Source organism: Mauremys mutica, chromosome 2, assembly GCF_020497125.1.
Source record: "Mauremys mutica isolate MM-2020 ecotype Southern chromosome 2, ASM2049712v1, whole genome shotgun sequence".
Taxonomy (NCBI): Eukaryota; Metazoa; Chordata; order Testudines; family Geoemydidae; genus Mauremys; species Mauremys mutica.
In genome coordinates, this window is record NC_059073.1 from 41,247,041 (window position 1) to 41,266,130 (window position 19,090).

Genomic DNA, 19,090 nt, shown 5'->3' on the forward strand with positions numbered 1-19,090 from the left:
GGAAGAAGACTGGAGGAATTTCAAACAGCACTTCACTCTTCATTTGCAAGCAATGGGTGTTGGTCAAAAGGAAGACATATCTTATTTTTGACAATGGATGGTTCTGAAGCACTTGCTATGTTTAACAGTTTTCAGTTAATTCATACAGAAGAGCCTAACTCAGTGATACCAATTAATTTTATCATGTGTTTCATGACATTTGGTAATTTTCTTAAAGCCCTAGCTCCTGGCACTGTGTGCTTAGGTACATATGTCAACTTTCATTCAAAAAAAGAATATGTTTCTATCTCTCTTGGTTGAGGAGTAAAGATTGAAAACATGACAAGAGTGCCACTTAAAGGCTCAAAACTCAAAAGGTAAATAAAAAGAACATAAAATTGATCATGCTTTAAAGAGGTCATGATTTTTAAAGACAGTCTCATGATTTTTGTGGCATGACTCATAATTTTTGAACACTTGAGCTTGGGGATACTACTAACTATGAAATTGTAGTTCAGAAATTTGAAGAATACTGTACCCATGTAAAAATGAAAGATACGACTGATATGTTTTAATCTGAGGTTACAAATGGTGATTTATATGTGAGGCTGAAGAGCCAATCTTGCAATTCTGGGGGGTTAAATGAGTCCCTGATAAAAAGACTGGATTGTGATTAGAATCTGGAACAAAAAAACTCAAAGAATGACTACTATAAAATTAACCCCTTCACAAAGCATGTAGAATTTCCTAAGCAACAGAAGTTACCCAATCCAGACTGAAACTTATGGAGAATGGACAGTGGTCTGACACAGCAAACATGATTGAGAATCCAAAATACTACAAGAAGAGAGATCTGCAAATCCAAGTGACAGTGCAAGATACCTCAGAAATTAACTGAACATGGTTAAAACAACGAGTTCTTGTGGCACCTTAGAGACTATAATTTATTTGGGCATAAGCTTTTGTGGTCTAAAACCCACTTTATCAGATGCATGGAGTGAAAAATACCAAAAGCAGTATAAATATTACAGCACATGAAAAGATGGGAGTTGCCTTACCAAGTCGGGGGTCAGTGCTAACAAGGCTAATTCAATTAAGGTGCAAGTGGCCGATTCTCAACAGTTGACAAGAAGGGGTGAATATCAAAGGAGGAAGGCCACTTCCACCTTAATTGAATTAGCCTCGTTAGCACTTGGTAAGGCAATTCCCATCATTTCATGTGCTGAAAAGATGCTGAGAGAAGAAAAGGCACAGCCCTGGAAGTCTTTACTCTACACCTCAGACTGCCTCCCTGTGGACTGCCTAGCATGTTCCTGAGATGCGGCTGTTATGAATACCCCAGGGGGATGCCCTTACATCCCTTGTCTATTTGGTTAAATAGGTTCAGAGAAACCTTAAGGGAAGAACAGCCTCGTCATTGGATTTTGTTTTGTATTAAGCTGAAATAGATTGAAATTTCAGCACAGAATTCCTGTGATGGATTCAGCTTATTTTGTTACAATTTATCTAGGATTCTTGAAAAAAATCCAAGCTGCTCCTGATCCACTGTATGCTATTTCCAGTCCTTCCCATCTGCCAGCACTAGGCCCAAAGATCAGGGGAATGTATCATGATCAGTGGAACTGGACACAGAGGGTCCATGTTCCCGGAGATATTGTTATTGAGGGGACACCAGAGGAACAGGGAATGTGAGGAGTTAGGCTGGAAACAACTCATCCAAAACAGAGCTCAGCATTTAATAAAGTTCCACTTGTTCAACTTAACCTGCATTCAGCTTTACTCTCTGCTAATGAAATACGGTGGCAGCACTGGAATGGTGAGTTCTCTGAAGTATATCAGCTGGCAGTGTGGCTGTCTGTTGAGGATATCAAACTATCTCAAAGACTACATAATCAGCTGAATTTTGTGATAAAGACAAGACTCCAACTCAGCTATGTGCTAGCAACCTCTGGCTGAAGGGACAGGTTGTTGAAGGCTTGGCTTCAACTATTTGTTTTATTTGTAGTAAAAACTTTGTATAATAGGGAAGGTGTGTCATAATCCGTGGAAGTGGAGTCAGAGGAACCATGTTCCTCGGAGGGACTATTATTGAGGGACACCAAGGTTACAGGGAGCAGGTGGAGTTAGGCTGGAAGCAGTAGACAGGATTCCATGAAATTCCAGTTGTTCAACTTAACATATATTAAGCTACTCTCTTTGCTAATGGAACAGGGACCCAGGGCTGTCCCTACCAATAGGCATAGGGCACCAGGATATTTGGTGTCCCAAATTTCCTGGTGTCCTATGCAGTTGCATGCTGCTCCAGCCCCTGCTCCACCTCTTCCCCATGGCCCCTGCCCTTGCTCCGCCCAGCCCTGCCCCCACTCCACCCCTTCCCCAAAGCCCCCGGCCCTGCTCCGCCCCAAGCCAGCGCCCCTCCCTGGCGGAAGCCTGGGGCCAGCCTCCCCCCCCCCCATGTGGAGGCCTGGGCCCTCCCGCCCCCACGGGGAGGCTGTGTAGAGCCCCAGAATGGCTAGGGACAGCCCTGCAGGGACCACTCTGAAATGACGGCTGAGCATGAATGTTCTAGCTGGACCAGTAGGATCTATTGACCGGGACTACGGCTGCCCAGGGATGCGCTAATTGGTAAATTCATTGATTTTTTGTTTTGTTTCATAGAATAACACCTTTTTTTCTTTTTTGTCCTTTCACCAATAACATCTTCTCATGTTAGCGTCCTGATTGGGTTTTGTTTTTGTTTTTTTGAACTGTATATGTTTTGCACTGAAACTGTTCTCAGAAACAGGGCAACACTTCTTGGGCTAGGTCCTCAACTCAGGACCTGACATATTGTGTATATGTAGTCACAAGTGCTAAATGCACTGCTCTACACCACTAGCTGATTACTCAAATTTTTAACTACTACTAAACAGATGATGTCACAGGCCAGATCAAAACCATGCTGACCTGCATATCCAGTCTGGCCCTACAGTTGCTTTATAGAGAACAATTTACAGTTAGATGGAGAAACTGAGGCACAGAAAGGTTAAGTGACTTTATCAAAATCGTAATGCTAGCTTCTGGTAGTGGTCGGATAGAACCGTGATTTTCTGACTCCCAGTCTTGCCTTTTAACCATTAGACTATTCTTTAAAATGTCAAAATTTCACCATTTTTGCAAATCTCGTGTGAATACTTAAGTAAAAACAGATACTTCTTTTCCCTAGTCTTTTCAGTTCAGAAATTGCTAGCACAAGATAGTGCCCTAAAATGTAATATGAACCTCTCAAAACTCAGACCACTAATAGCTGTTTTTTCATTTGTACATAATAAAGAAGGATCTTTTTAAAAACCTATCCATGTATCTTCAACCACCAAAAATTATCCTCTACCTTCACTCTAGTCACTTTTTTGACATGCTGGTGTAAATGTTTCATCTGAGAGTTAAAACTTGGAAAAGTCTCAAGGAATCCTTTCTGGCTAGCACCAATCTTTAACATATCAAAAAAGTGATATTTTTACCTCTGTCTTGGTCTTCATTTTTATCCTTTGGATCAATTCCCTCAAAGATTTCCATACTTTGGCCTTTTCCCTTCTTTCAAGCTATAAGTATGATCCTCACTACAGCACTGACTTCCTGTTCATTTTTGCCCTCACCAATTGGAGCAATAATGGATTGCCCTTGCCTAAAATCACTCTAGATGGAGACAGCTCTGGGATTAACTCCACTCTCAGGAAATATATGTTATCTTCCACTAAGTCAAATTGTCAGTGGGATATGCTTTTTCTTCTCCATGTATGTTTGACCATATTAGCTGTAGTCTAGATTGAACTTCTATGCATTTAGTAACATTTGAATTTCCTACTGTCTAATAGGATCTTTAGTGGTTTCCCCTTTACATAAAGGGTATACTATCTGTGGTTTAGAGTCACTATGTACTATATCACACGGACAAGGAATAATATATGTGCTGTTAGATTTATTCCTCTGAGCACATCAAACTGCCATTCCAGTATGTGTCCCTTCCCTTCCTCCCACAATGACTTTTATTAAAATATCTAGCTCATATATAGGGCTTTTAATCTTCAAAGCACTTTACAAATACTAATCAAGGAAATCTCACACCAGAGATGTGGATAGGCAAGCATTATTAACAACGTTTTAAGGATACAGAAACAGAAGCAGAGAGATTGATTTGTTCAGGGTGACAGAGGAACATGTCGGTGTACTGTAGAAGATTCATTCGGGAGTTTCTGGACTCTTTGTTGTATTCATATCACACCTCTTTCTTGATATAGAGTCAAATTTTCAAAGGGCCACTCAAAGTTGTATCCACAACAATTTGCATGAGCAAACCATGGGCATTTACACTTCCAAATTGTTTTTCATTTCTTGAATTTATTAAAATTAGCACTCTTGGAACCTTCTGGTCCCTCTTTTTACTGTTGTCATCACAATGCTTGGACTGATTGCAAAATGTAAATAACAGTGCTTAGCCACCCTTGTAAAGTGCTTTGAGATATTTGGATGAAAAGTACTATAAAAGTGAAAAGTATATACTAGATATACTGATAAATATTTTATATTATTTTTATAGTAAAAGAATCAGGGCTTTATAAATGAATATGATAGGAGATATATTAGTAAATATTTTAATAGCTTTTAATAGCCCCTCCTTAAAGTACTGAACCAAGATATGAGTTGCTCCACGACCCATTAGGCTCTATAAAATGTGCATTTGAGGACACAACCATATACTGGAACACACACACATTCAAACACCTGGTGGCTATGCCTAAAACCACTTGGGATTGTTCAATTTTTTTCAATAGAACATACACACACACAGACACACACATTTTGAGGAATTTGTACTCAAACAAAAATTTGCAGATTATGCTGGATTATAAATTTGCAGGCTGATGGGGATCAGTATAATTTATTCTGAGTAATGAGAACAGTTGTTTGTAGGGGAGGAAAAACAGATCTTAAAATTTCCTAGTGATTTTGAATATTAACATGACACTGATCATTAACAGACAATAGCTACGCAGCAGTGAGCTTCTGTCTCCACTTCAAGAGTTGTAGAAGAAAGGCAGGGTTAGATAAAATATATGTTGAAACTCATCACTACCACCATGACACCAAGAAAAAACAAAAGGCTTCATTGCTCAGAGATCAATGCTATTTAATGGCTGAGCATAGTGGAGAAACAGAGATAGTTTCCAGAATAAAATTAAGTAGATTTGTATGGAAAAAAGAAACAAACTAATAAATACCTGTTAGCAAATGACATGATGGTTTAAGATGGTTAGTATTTTTCCAGTTGGCAAGTGTTTTTAATTTGTTAAACATGTACATTATTATAAAATAGAATTTCCACATTTTTAAAGGATATGGAATGTTAGCATTTCAAATGATTTTCTGGTTTTTGATTCAACAACTTCATTTACTATCCAGGCTTTCTAATGTCTAGACTGCAATATATCTTTATCCAACACAATATAAAGCTAAAATATGGTTATTAAACTGATCACAGGCTAGACTGTAACAGATAGACACAAGAGTCTTATAGAAAGCTGTGATGCTATGGTGCCATTTCAGAAAAAGCTGGATGAGCATGGGAGAGGGACAGGCTGACACTGGAAGTGGGGAATTTGCAAAACCCTCTTTCCTAAGGCACTGTGTTTGTGTTTCCAAAGTATTCTATCACACATCCTTTTTCATTAATAAGGCCCCAACCCTGAAAATATATATGTGCTTAATTTTAATGCTTAACTTTAATTTAATGGACCATATGAGTACTTAAAGTTAAACACATGTGAAAGTTTGTGCAGGAAATGGACCTAAATTAGAATATATGCCCTGAAAATAGGGGAAGGTAGCTCTAGTGAAGATCTCAGTGATGATTCAGGATTACAGGTAATGGTAAGTAACCAAAACTGAATAATATGAAAAATACTTAACTCTGCTCAGTTAAATTTTTGGAAAAGTCAAGTCTGGAGGGGACAAGTGTCTCCTGTAAATGATATGCAACATCTTTGTGTGCTAATTAAGATGCCAGAACTTTTCTTTAAGATCACTCAGTTTCTAATGATATAAGGCATATATTTCTAGCCATGATGGTCCAGATATTGAACTTTAAAATTATCAGTCCTTGGGTCTAACAATGCTTTTTTGGCATAGACCAAATCTTACACTGAAACCAGTATAATGTTGTCACTGTCTACATTTTGAGGCTAACTTCAAGAATGGAGTATATGAAGCTTAAAAGTTTTCTTATGTGCTTTGCAAGGAACGTGTAGATTTCTGTTGCCAATAACAGATGCTATGCAGAGCCAGGGAAACAATTTGGAGCATGGTGGGGATAAGTTAGGACCTGACCTGCCAGAAAACCACCATGTAAAAAAGCCAGAAAAATAACATTTCTGGTCCTGGTTTCTTGCTGTCTGGGTCAACAGAAACGGGTATGCTGCAGAGGTATTGGTTTTAGCATGTGGGAAGAGGAAATACCTCATATCACTGAACAGTGGCTCTTCTAACAAATTAAGAAGAGATATCAGCAAGTTCCAAATGAGTATAATGAAGTCTTTTTTGTCCAGAAAGATGATGTGCCATGAGGAGCCAGAAGAGTGTTTGTAGGATGTAAAAACAGGCAGAATGGGGATTCTCATGGCTGTAACCAAGCTAGGGATGGTTTCACCTCTCTTCCCCCAAACACAAAGACTAAACATTTTTAACAAAATCACATATGAAAAGCTTGCTTTCCTCCAACAGAAAAAGGAAGCAAAGTAAGAAATATATATACACACCTCTACCCCAATATAACGTGACCCGATATAACACGAATTCGGATATAACACGGTAAAGCAGCGCTCGGAGGGGAAGAGGGGCTGCGCACTCCAGCGGATCAAAGCAAGTTCAATATAATGTAGTTTCACCTATAACGCGGTAAGATTTTTTGGCTCCCTAGAACAGCGTTGTATCGGGGTAGAGGTGTATATAAAAAAATCAATCTAAGTAATTTGACTAAGACAAATATTTACACTCAATGGTGTAGCCCAGGGGTCGGCAACCTTTCAGAAGTGGTGTGCTGAGTCTTCATTTATTCACTCTGATTTAAGGGTTCGTGTGCCAGAAATACATTTTAATCTTTTTAGAAGGTCTCTTTCTATAAGTCTATAATATACAACTAAACTATTGTTGTATGTAGAGTAAGTAAAGTTTTTAAAATGTTTAAGAAGCTTCATTTAAAATTAAGTTAAAATGCAGAGCCCCCCGGACCGGTGGCCAGAACCCAGGCAGTGTGAGTGCCACTGAAAATCCGCTCGTGTGCCGCCTTCGGCACGTGTGCCATAGGTTGCCTACCCCTGGTGTAGCCCATACAGCTAGCTTGCCTTTACTATATTCACTGCCTTGCCTTTATTATTTTCAGCAGTAATGCAAGGAACCTACAGGCTTGTATCCTGCAAGACATTGATTTCAGCAGTTAGCATGAGTGAGTCTTGAGGCCTATGAACGTTGGCATAGATAAACGGCCCAACGATAATCCCTAAATTTTGGGGAACTAGAAGTAGAGTGTAAGGGGGAATTTTGTCCATAATGACATCAATCAACCACAGAAACATGAGCTAACACCAGCTTGTTGAAAGTTTTGGAAAAAACATCCAACCACAAGAGTGCCATGGCAACGAATTGACATATATGATCAGTTGAAATCATTAATATACTAACCTACAGAAGAAGGATGCCTCAACATTAATAAGGCGAGGAAATACAAATAAGGAAGAGGGGAGAAAACCCTACTGAATATGCATTAGACATGGTAGCATCAGCATAACATATTATAACATATTATAAAAGTGGTATCTCAGCCTGTTGGCAGGAGGAGAGAGAGAGATGTAGCTCTTGGGTGGTGCCAGAATGATGGCCACTGGTGAAGATGAGGAAGATGATGGTGATGAGGAAGATAATGGCTAACATTTCAGGTTGTTCTGCAAGGGATGGTGTGAGTATGGATGTTCAGATGTACTTTCTGTATTCTCTCTATCTACCTTACTGAGTTAGTGATTGTGACTGTGCTAGATTTATTAATAAATTATTTGTAAATATAGGAAAGTTCCTATAGTATGAGTGTTGCAACTGTGCAAATTGGGGTTCTCAACTACACAGTAATTTTAATAATACTGGGCCTGATCTTTGGACAAGAACCTGTCAAAGTTCAAAGTGATAACTGAGGGTTCTTGTACTTAATCTATAGATCAGGCTACAATGGAGTAAAAGTGAGAAAACAAGCTATTGGAATATTTTTGAACCTACATTAAAATTTGATTTGAGAGACACATCATGGTTCAGATCAGTTCTTATTTATCTGAAGCAGTTAGTCTATCCTGAGGTTACAGTCAAATTGCAGCCAGCATGTAATGATTTCTGATATCTAACAAAGTTCTGTTTACAGTGAAGTTTTCATAAATTCTAATAATCTGAAGAAGTTATAGAAACAAAGAGGCTTCCAACATTTATTCATGATGATTAAAAAGATGTGCCATAAAAGAGTTTAGTAGAGCCAGAAAGCCAGATGAAATATCACAATGATTTACTTTAAAAGATGAACATACAACTGTCAAAATTTTAAATGTTAAATATAACTGAAATTACACATATTCACCTTACACTGAATTTATCTGACAGTATAGAACTGAGTCCTTATTGGTATCACTGCTGGTTACAGTATGGGACCACATAGTATTTCAAGACATGCTCCCTACTGGGAAAGCTGCAATATGATTTCTCTGAACTTTTGTATCATTACTGTTTTTAAAACTTTTTTGGTTCCCTTTCTAAATGTGCTAATCACAATTACCTTATTCACAAATATGCTGCAATGGTGCAGAATTGCCCCAAAAGTATATGGTATTCCACTGTGGGTGATTGACAAGCAGTACCTAAGTAGTCTCGGAGACTTCCTGATTGGTCTTGTTCTCTGTAGGTAAAAGGCCAAAGCTTGTTGAACATGGTGGGAGTGGAACCTACATTCTTCTGCAGATGCATGCAGTTTTAGCTAAGGTGAAATTCCAAAACTATTTTAGGGATAAAATTTGGGATATAGGTGTAAAGAAGCTTTATCTTTATGGAACACCGTATATGGAGGGTCTGCCATCATTGCTTCCAGCTCACTGACCCTTGTTGCTGATGTGATAGCTACAAGAAGGGCGATTTTCATGGTGAGGAGGGACATGGAGCAAGTAGCTAAAGGCTCAAAGGGAGAGCCTGGTTAGTACCAAAAGAACAAGATTCAGGTCCCAATGGGGCACAATCTTCTGAGGAGGCAGGAAAGGTCTTATCAAACCTTTCCAGAATCTGTTGGTTAGTGGGTGTGTGAAAATGGAGTAGCCCTGATCAGGTGGATGGTGTGCACTGACCACCACTAAGTGGACTCACAATGAGCTGAGGGATAGACCCAGTGTCTTCAAAGATAGGATATAGTCTAGGATTAGGGGAATATCCATAGCTTCAGACTGAACGCCTCTTTGTTGTGACCAGGACAAGCAGCATTTCCATTTAGCTAGGTAACATTTTCTAGTAGAGTTCTTTCTGCTATTAGAGAGGATGTCTCAGATAGCTGAGAAGCATGCATGTTCTAGGAATGATGCCCATCCAAATACTACGCTGTGAGGTGGAGTGGTTGTGCATTGGGGTGTTTGATCTTGCCCTTGCACTGGGTTAGGAGCTCAGGGAATGTCAGGAAGGTAATCGTCAGAAGAGATGACATGCGCAGGATGTTGGGGAACCAGAAGTGTCTGGGCCAGAAAGGGGCAATCAGGATGACTGTTGCACTATCCTGTTGGATCTTGTATAGTACTCGTGGTAGAAGTGGCAGCGGAGGAAAGGCATAGTTGAACTGGTCTGACCAAGTAAGGAGGAGACTATCACACTGGGAGCAGTAGCATAAGGCTCCTCTGGAGCAATACATGACACATTTGCTGTTTGCTTGGAAGCATCATGGCCCCAGGCATCCAGCAGCCTGAGAAAGACACAGACCATGATCCAGGGCTCAGAGCTGTTCAGCCAGAGGACAGACTGTGCTCTGTACTCACTGAAGGATTCAAAAGCCACCTTGTGCTCTCTGGGGATATACACTCCATTACCGGGACCACCTCAAGGAGTGTGGACATCTCGAGAGTCCAGAATGTATATCAATGCCCTGGAACTATGGGCGGTACAGTCCTTTCTTCTGTTCAGCCACTTTCACCATGTCCTGATAATATTTGGCCAGGAAGGACTGGCCATTAGCCCCTGCAGGGAAGCAATGGAGTGTGGCTTTCTCACAAAAGGTCAAGCCTTTTGGGGTCCTTGTGGCTACTTTTACTCGACTTTAACTTTTATTGTACCATTGACACAACTAAGGAGCCCAGGATGAGGTGGGTGTAGAAGCACTCAAATCCTGTGGCAGTTGCTCACTTCTCACCATTTTGCAGCAGGACAAGAAGCTGATCGACATCACATAGCTTATGGATTTCTTCAATATGACTGATGTTTCAATTGCCAATGTCTCGACAATCATCACAAGGAGTTCCTGGAACACTTTAAAGTCATTCGGTGCCAATGATGACCTTTCATCTTTGTTACTTGATGAAATGGTCTATGGTGGTAATACAGGGGGCTGGTGCTGCTCTGTCCCCGGATCTGGCTCTTCCTGGTACTGTGGCATAGGTGGTCCAGCCAGGAATTCTGACTGGAGGGTAATCTTTTCCTCTTCTTTGAGTGTGGTGAAAATCAGCTTCTTGATGCCTGAGTTAGTGGGCTGCCCGGTAACCCAGTAGGGCCATGGTGTCATGCTGTAGGAATAAAGCTGGCTTGTTGGTTATTGGTCAGTTCAGGGTTATTCCTGATGGACAGGTGGTGGCTGAGTCCTGTAGGGTAAGGTGTTAGGTATCTCTATGGTATTGATCACTGACCTCAGAGAAGGCGGCTCTCTACTGGATGTTGGGAAGAATGTATGCCACAGTGATTGTGAGGAGGAGTAGACCTCATCCGTAGTGCCAAAATATACAGCGTTCTCAGTATCTGAGTCTTTACTGGTGCAAGTAGGTGTTTTGGTACCAATGGTGATCTTGGTCCTCTGGGCTCATCCTCCTTGGTGGGCATGGACACTGATGGGTGCATCATCAGAGCAGGGGTTCATGCTGGAGGAGTCTGCTGCACTGTAAGCTACTCCTTTCCCCCAACTCTCGATGCTATGAGGTACACGGTGGATTTATCTTCAGCGACCATACAGTATTTGTCCTTATGGGAGGACACTGAGTCTGGAATCTCTGCTTCTGTTTGGAGTGGCCCTTTTTGGAGCCAGCTGTAGATGCCAGAAGAGGTGCACCATTTTCAACTGCTGAGAACAGCTTTGGTGGCGATGGTATCAATATTCGTACTGGAACTGGGTAACAATGCCATCTTCTCTGTACTGGTCTTTGGTGTTGCTTTTCTGCTAGATGGGGTGCTAAATGAAGCTGGCTGTCTTAAAGCACAACTTGAGAACTGATCTCAGGGTCTGATGACACCTTCATGGAGTGTCCCAGAAGATGGAGGTTTAGCTTTGCATCTTGCAGCTTACACATTCTCATGGAGAATGATAAGCTGGCAGAGAATCTGCTCAGTATAGGAGATGTCCCCACACAGGAGAGAAACCTGCTATTTCCTTCTTCTAGAGGGATTAGTCCATCGCAGGATGGACAGGGCTTAAATCTTGCCATGTCAAAGGATGCTGTACAAGGGTTCTAACCAGTTTGGTTCAAATGGATGAAAACAGTTCATGGCAGTCAATGCAGAAGATGAGAAGTAGTTCTGAAGATTTTCCCAAAGATTTGTAAAAGTTTAGCAAAAGCTAAGAACTAGTGGGTTGAACTGAGGGAGGGTTGCAGACACCTTGCCCTTCTGCCCTTATATGGGAACATGAGAAGGCAGAGAGTGTATACGTGTAACCCTGACAGACCCTGGTCATCGGTAGGTGGGATCAAACCGGGGACCTCTGGAGCTTAGTGCATGAACCTCTACCGCATGAACTAAAAGCCAACTTGCTGTTAGCTAAGGCTGTAGAGCAGACTCATTTTATCTCTCTCTTTAAGTGGTCTCAATGCCACTGGATGGGACAGAACACCACACCCAGTAAGTGTGTGGGTTACATACTTCTCCTAGCTGAGGAAGCATGTCTCGAGCTTCAGAGTCTTCCCAGTTTAAATCCCGGACGAGCCCAGGGCCGCCCAGACAGGGGGGTGGGGGCAAGTGGGGCAATTCGCCCCAGGCCCCGGGCCCCGCAGGGGCCCCCATGAGAGTTTTTCAGGGCCCCTGGAGCGGAGTCCTTCACTTGCTCTGGGGGCCCCGGAAAACTCTTGCGGGGCCCAAGCCCGTGGAGCTTCTTCCGCTCCGGGTCTTCGGCGGCAATTCAACGGTGGGGGGTCCTTCCGCCCCAGGACCCGCTGCCAAAGTGCTGGGTCTTCGGCGTCAATTCGGCAGCAGGGGCCCCCCGCCACTGAAGACCCCAGGCCCTCTGAATCCTCTGGGCGGCCCTGGACGAGCCCCAACTTGAAAAGTTGTAGACCAAAATGAGTCTGGTCTACAGCCTTAGGTCCCTGGTTTGATCCCGCCCACCGACTTTTCTCTTTAAGTGGTCTCAGTGCCACTAGATGAGACAGAACACCACACCCACTTTAAAAATATGTGTGGGTTACATATGCAGCCCCAACAGACACTGGTATTCAAAAAACCTCCAGTCTCGCATGCATGAGGGATATGCACAACTACAGTGGGAACCACACTGACGTACTCAATGGAGAACCTATATTACTATATAGGGCTAAATTTTTCAAGTGGTATACATGGAATTTTGCCCACAAAGCCTGTTAACTATAATGGAGTTTATGCAGCAGACTTGTTGCACATTGCTTTGAAAATATAGTCTTTAAGGTCTGCAATTTGCAGGTTTTCACATGGACTGAACGGAGTCCTCAGGATAGTGCATGATAACACTATTTTGATCTTTGATGAGACCTCAGGCCAAGCTTAGCTGATTTCTTCAATTTAGTTCTTAACCTTCATACAATTTAAGGGAGTTGAACCTTGCCTGTCTAGAGGGCAAATAAATTGGCAGGACACCTAAATGATTTCACTAACACTTTGTGCAGTATACTGATATTATATCATATTTCTGTGGGAGATTAACCTGATCCATAAGTTAATGCATACTGGTGCATAATTCAATTCTTAAAACAGAAACTCTTCCATTACAGTTATAAAATAAAAAAATAAAATTTAATACCTCTCACTAACTTGGAAAGGAGGGGGACATTTTATTTAATATAATTTGCAATACTATTTCAAAGCTGAATAATAAGCAGACCTGAATGAGACAGAAGATGGCCTGCAGAAAGAAGTCAAAAGTAAGAATTAAAAATATTAATGAATTCACAGTTGAATAAATATCTATATAGAAATCCAGGGAATAAGGGAAATAATAAAGATGGATTAGAGTAGAGAGTACAAAATTCCTAATAATGTATTTTGGGGAACAACAGGCCTACTAAATAATGAAAGAGCAAGGCAGTTGGCAGATGCAGGAACACTACTAGGGTATACAGCCACACTCCAGCTTAGCAGAGGGAGTCAGACAGTGCTCCTGAAGAGGAGATCCATGGACTGGGGCAATAGGATTGGACTGCACTTATCAGCCTCCCACAGCAAGAAGATGGTAAAACCAGAACTGCTGAAGTTTGCTGTAGTTTATGATGCTGTGGAAAAGCCTTCACAGGTAAATGGTAGGAAACACTGTTTGATTCATTTTAAATTAGCAATGTGTTCAAGCTGCAAAATTCACCTCCCATTGACTTCATTAGGCCTCTGTTTGTTTTATGCACAATTTTTACTAACAGCAATTTCTAAAACACTGAATAAACTTCATAATAACAACCTTCTCTTTTGTTAATGAAAGTAGGAATTACCAATTACTAACCTGAAGAACATCTCCAAGGTCTGCAGTACTAATATCTGGATCGTCAGTTGTATTAAAAGGAACAGGAGTTATTCTTACAAGGGTAAGCACTCTGGGTTCTGGATATCTCCATAACATTATTCCTGGACTATCCTCAGTTTCACCGTAAAACACAACTTCATAGGCACTCGGCAGTTTCTGCGCTTCTGTCAAATGAAAGAAAGCTATCATCTGTTATGTAATTTCTAAAAAGGAACAGGCTGGTTTACGAGACAAAAGTATTTAAAAACAAATCTCTTAGGATCAAAAGGAGAGAAAATAAAAAAGCAATTTCCTTGACTTTTAAAAGATTGCAGCTAAATGGAAAGAAATCAAAAAGACATTGATGCAACAGATGTTTTCAATTGCTTTACCAAAAAAGGTAAAGAACTTCATCATAGGTAAGTGATCTTTAAAAGGTTACTACTGAACTTTGTAATTTAAAATAAAATATAATAATCTTCCTACCTGCATCTTGTATGTACTGGAACAGGCCTGTTCTCAGATCATCTGAGGTATGTTCAGTTTTTGAGGTCTGATTCCTTTCCATAGGAGACTGAGTCTGGTTTGTTTGATCAGAGATCAGTGTCTCCATCTTGCCTTGTTCAGTAAGGTACCCTTGCAGAAGTTCATGGAGAAGAACTAAACAATTCAAATGTTCTTGACCCCAGAAGACCTGATTAAAAAATAAAGAAAAGAAAAAAAACAAAACAGATGACAAAAATGTTGCTTTAAAATATGTAATTATTTTAAACAAATTAACAAAATAAGTAAATAAATCAATAAATAAAAATAAAAACATACATTTTTTTTGCTGCATACTCTTCATATACTGTAACTTTCTGCAAACCTGCTAAATGGTAAAAAGATTCTACCATGCCTTTTGACAAATCTGTCTTTTACTCAAGTCTAAGGAATGCATTTATTGTTATACACTATGCATCTCACATATATATAAAATAGACAGGCACTGAGCTGAAGTGTTTAGAATCTAAAGGCCTGCTCTTCACTTACTGTGGGGCATATTGCTTAGTGCTGGGAGTAGTCCCACTGAGTCAGGTTTTCGGATAAGCTTATGAGGAAAGTAATTTTAATGTTTCAATTGTTCAGAGCATAGTGTTATAAAATGGGGCACTTTGGAATGTGATTCTCTGGAGAACATTAGGTCTGGTTCATTGAAATTGTCTTCGAGTTATATGTATGTTGGGCAATAAGTTTCCATAGTAGATCTTTTAGTTAGTGTTTTTATGGGTTTTCTTAAACCTTCAACTACATTTATATTTTTTCATTACACTTAAAATTGGTGGACAAGAGAAGGAAATTAGGAAGTAACAGTGCAGAGAATAAGATGAACCCTCCTTATATATATTTAGTGTTCCACATTTTCAGTTTTTATTTGTAAAAAAAAAATTCTGGGAATTTTTCAGTGTTTCTTTTCCAAACATTAAAACGAGTATGAAAAATAGTTAAAAATTAAAAAAGAAAATTGGAAAAAAGAAAAACAAAAAAACTTTCATAATAAACACATTTTACTACAGTATAATGTAAAGGTTGTTTTTTTTTTAAATGTACAAAGCTATTTTTTGTTTTTCAGAGATAGTAGTTTTTCCGGAAATCCTGGTTTGCGTACACTCACATAATGTTTTTCAAAGTATCCTCACTCATCTTGAGCCTCTTGCTGTCTTGGAGGCAGTCCAACTTTGAAAATAAGGAATCTGCATCAATAGATCGAGGGGGTCAGGGCCGGCTTTAGGAAGTGCGGGGCCCAATTAGAACAGTTTCGACGGGGCCTCGGCAGGGAAGACAAAAAAACCAAAAACATGTAAAAAAACCTCGTGGGTCTTGTACTCACCGGGCGGTGCTCCGAGTCTTCGGCGGCACTTCGGCGGCAGGTCCTTCACTCGCTCCAGATCGTCGGCAGCACTGAAGGACCCGCCGCTGAAGTGCTACCAAAGACCCAGAACAAGCGAAGGACCCACCGCCTAAGCGCTGCCGAAGACCCGGAGCGCCGCCAGGGAAGAGATTCTCACTGGGCGCAGGACCCTCTTAGGTGAGGGGCCTGATACGGGGGAACTCGTGGAATGGTCTAAAGCTGGCCCAAAATGAGGAATCCTAAACCTAGGGCAGGGTGCCCTACCAATAGGAACCCTAACCCTAGATCCAAGTGCCCTACCCTTAGGAACCTTAACCCTAGCTCCAAGTGCCCTGTCCTTAGGAACCCTAACCCTAGGGCGAAAAACCCTACCTATAGGAACCCAAACCCTAGGGCGGGAAGCCCTAACCATAGGAACCCTAACCCTAGCTCAAAGTGCCCTACCAACAGGAACCCTAACCCTAGGGCGAAAAACCCTACCTATAGGAACCCTAACCCTAGCCCCAAGTGCCCTACCCACAGGAACCCTAACCTAGCTCCAAGTACCCTACCCATAGGAACCCTAACCCTAGGGCTGGGCGCCCTACTCATAAAAACCCTAACCCTAGCACCAAGTGCCCTACCCCGAGGACCCCTAACCCTAAGGCGGGAAGCCCTACCCATAGGAACCCTAATCGTAGCTCTAAGTTCCCTAACCTTAGGAACCGTAAACCTAGGGTGGCAAGCCCTACCCATAGGAACCCTAAACCTAGTTCCAAGTGCTCTACCCATAGGAACCCTAACCTTAGTTCCAAGTGCCCTACCCATAGGAACCCTAACCCTAGATCCAAGTGCCCTAACCTTAGGAATCTAGCCCTTGGGCGGGAAGCCCTACCCATAGCAATCCTAACCGTAGCTCCAAGTGCCCTAACCTTAGGGACCATAAAACTAGGGCGGGAAGACCTACCCATAGGAACCCTAACCCTAGCTCCAAATGCCCAACCAATAGGTACCCTAACCCTAGGGCGGGGTGCCCTACCCATAGGAACCCTAACCCTAAGGCGGGGCGCCCTACCGATACAAACTCTAGCCCTAGTTCCAAGTGCCCTACCCATAGGAACCCTAACCCTAGCTCCAAGTGCGCAACCCATGGGAACCCTAACCCTAGGGCAGGGCACCCTGCCCTCAGGAACCCTAACCCTAGCTCCAAGGACCGTACCCTTAGGATCCCTAACCCTAGGGTGGGGTGTCCTACCCATAGGAACCCTAAACCTAGCTTCAAGGGTCCTACCCATAGGAACCCTAACCCTAGCTCCAAGTGACCTACCCTTAGGAATCCTAACCCTAAGGCGGGAAGCGCTACGCATACGAACCCTAACCTTACCTCCAAGTGCCCTACCCTTAGGAACCCTAACCCTAGGGCGGGAAGCCCTACCCATAGGAACCCTACTAACAGCTCCAAGTGCCCTCCCCATAGGAACCCTAACCCTAGCTCCAAGTGCCCTACTGATAGGAACCCTAACCCTAGCTCCATGTGCCCTACCTATAGGGACCCTAACCCTAGCTCCAAGTGCCCTACCCATAGGAACCCTAACCCTAGCTCCAAGTGCCCTACCCATAGAACCCCTAACCTTAGGGCGAGGCGTCCTACCGATAGGAACTCTAGCCCTAGGGCGGGGCGTCTTACCTATAGGAACCCTAACCCTAGCTCCAAGTGTCCAACCCATAGAAACCCTAACCGTAGGACGCGGCACCCTACCCTCAGGAATCCTATCCCTAGCTCCAAGTGCCCTACCCAGAGGAACTCTAACCATAGCTCCAAGTGCCCTACCCATAGGAACTCTAACCATAGCTCCAAGGGTCCTACCCATAGAACCCTAACTCTAGCTCCAAGAACCGTACACTTAGGAACCCTAACCCTAAGGTGGGAAGCCCTACCCATACGAACCCTAACCTTACCTCCAAGTGCCCTACCCATAGGAACCGTAACCTTAGGGCAGGAAGCCCTACCCAGAGGAACCATAACCCTAGCTCCAAGTGCCCTAACCACAGGAACCCTAATCGTAGATCCAAGTGCCCTACACTTAGGAACCCTAACCCTAGGGTGGGAAGCCCTACCCATAGGAACCCTAACCCTAGCTCCAAGTGCCCTACCGATAGGAACCCTAACCCTAGCTCTATGTGCCCTACCGATAGGAAATCTAGCCCTACCTCCAAGTGCCCTATCCATAGGAACCCAAACCCTAGGGCGGGCACCCTACCCTCAGGAACCCTAATCCTAGCTCCAAGTGCCCTACCCATAGGAACCCTAACCCTAGCTCCAAGGGTCCTACCCATAGGAACCCTAACCCTAGCTCCAAGGGTCCTACCCATAGGAACCCTAACCCTAGCTCCAAGGGTCCCACCCATAGGAACCCTAACCCTAGCTCCAAGGGTCCTACCCATAGGAACCCTAACCCTAGCTCCAAGTGTCCTACCCTTAGGAACCCTAAACCTAGGGTGGCAAGCCCTACCCATAGGAACCCTAACCCTAGCTCCAAGTGCCCTACCCATAGGAACCCTAACCCTAGCTCTATGTGCCCTACCGATAGGAAATCTAGCCCTACCTCCAAGTGCCCTACCCATAGGAACCCGAACCCTAGGGCGGGGCACCCTACCCTCAGGAACCCTAATCCTAGCTCCAAGTGCCCTACCCATAGGAACCCTAACCCTAGCTCCAAGAGACCTACCCTTAGGAATCTTAACCCTGGCTCCAAGTGCCCTACCCATAGGAACCCTAACCCTAGCTCCAAGGGTCCTACCCATAGGAACCCTAACCCTAGCTCCAAGGGTCCTACCCATAGGAACCCTAACCCTAGCTTCATGGGTCCTACCCATAGGAACCCTAACCCTAGCTCTAAGTGCCCTACCCTGAGAAACCCTAAACCTAAAGAGGGAAGCCCTACCCATAGGAACCCTAAAACTAGCTCCAAGTGCCCTACCCATAGGAAACCTAACCCTAGGGCGGGGAGCCCTACTCATAGGAACCCTAAGCCTAGCTCCAAGTGCCATACCCATAGGAACCCTAAATGTAGGGCGAGGTGCCCTACACATAGGAACCCTAATCCTAGCTCCAAGTGCTCTACCCATAGGAACCCTAACCGTAGCTCCAAGGGTCCTACCCATAGGAACCCTAACCCTAGCTCCAAGTGCCCTACCCTTAGGAACCATAACCCTAAGGCGGCAAGCCCTACCCATAAGAACCCTAACCTTGCTCCAAGTGC

The 19,090-nt window shown here is 42.9% G+C and overlaps 1 protein-coding gene across 1 annotated transcript in view; it reads right to left on the minus strand.

Annotated features, from left to right (window-relative positions):
• Window positions 1–19,090, minus strand: part of VPS13B (vacuolar protein sorting 13 homolog B) — a 902,514-nt gene that overhangs the window by 103,569 nt on the left and 779,855 nt on the right. The window contains exons 38-39 of the mRNA XM_045002958.1: window positions 14,444–14,651; window positions 13,958–14,142 (exon numbers count right to left, since the gene is read on the minus strand). Of these exons, the coding sequence (XP_044858893.1) occupies window positions 13,958–14,142; window positions 14,444–14,651 (393 nt within the window). The remainder of the gene's footprint in view (window positions 1–13,957; window positions 14,143–14,443; window positions 14,652–19,090) is intronic.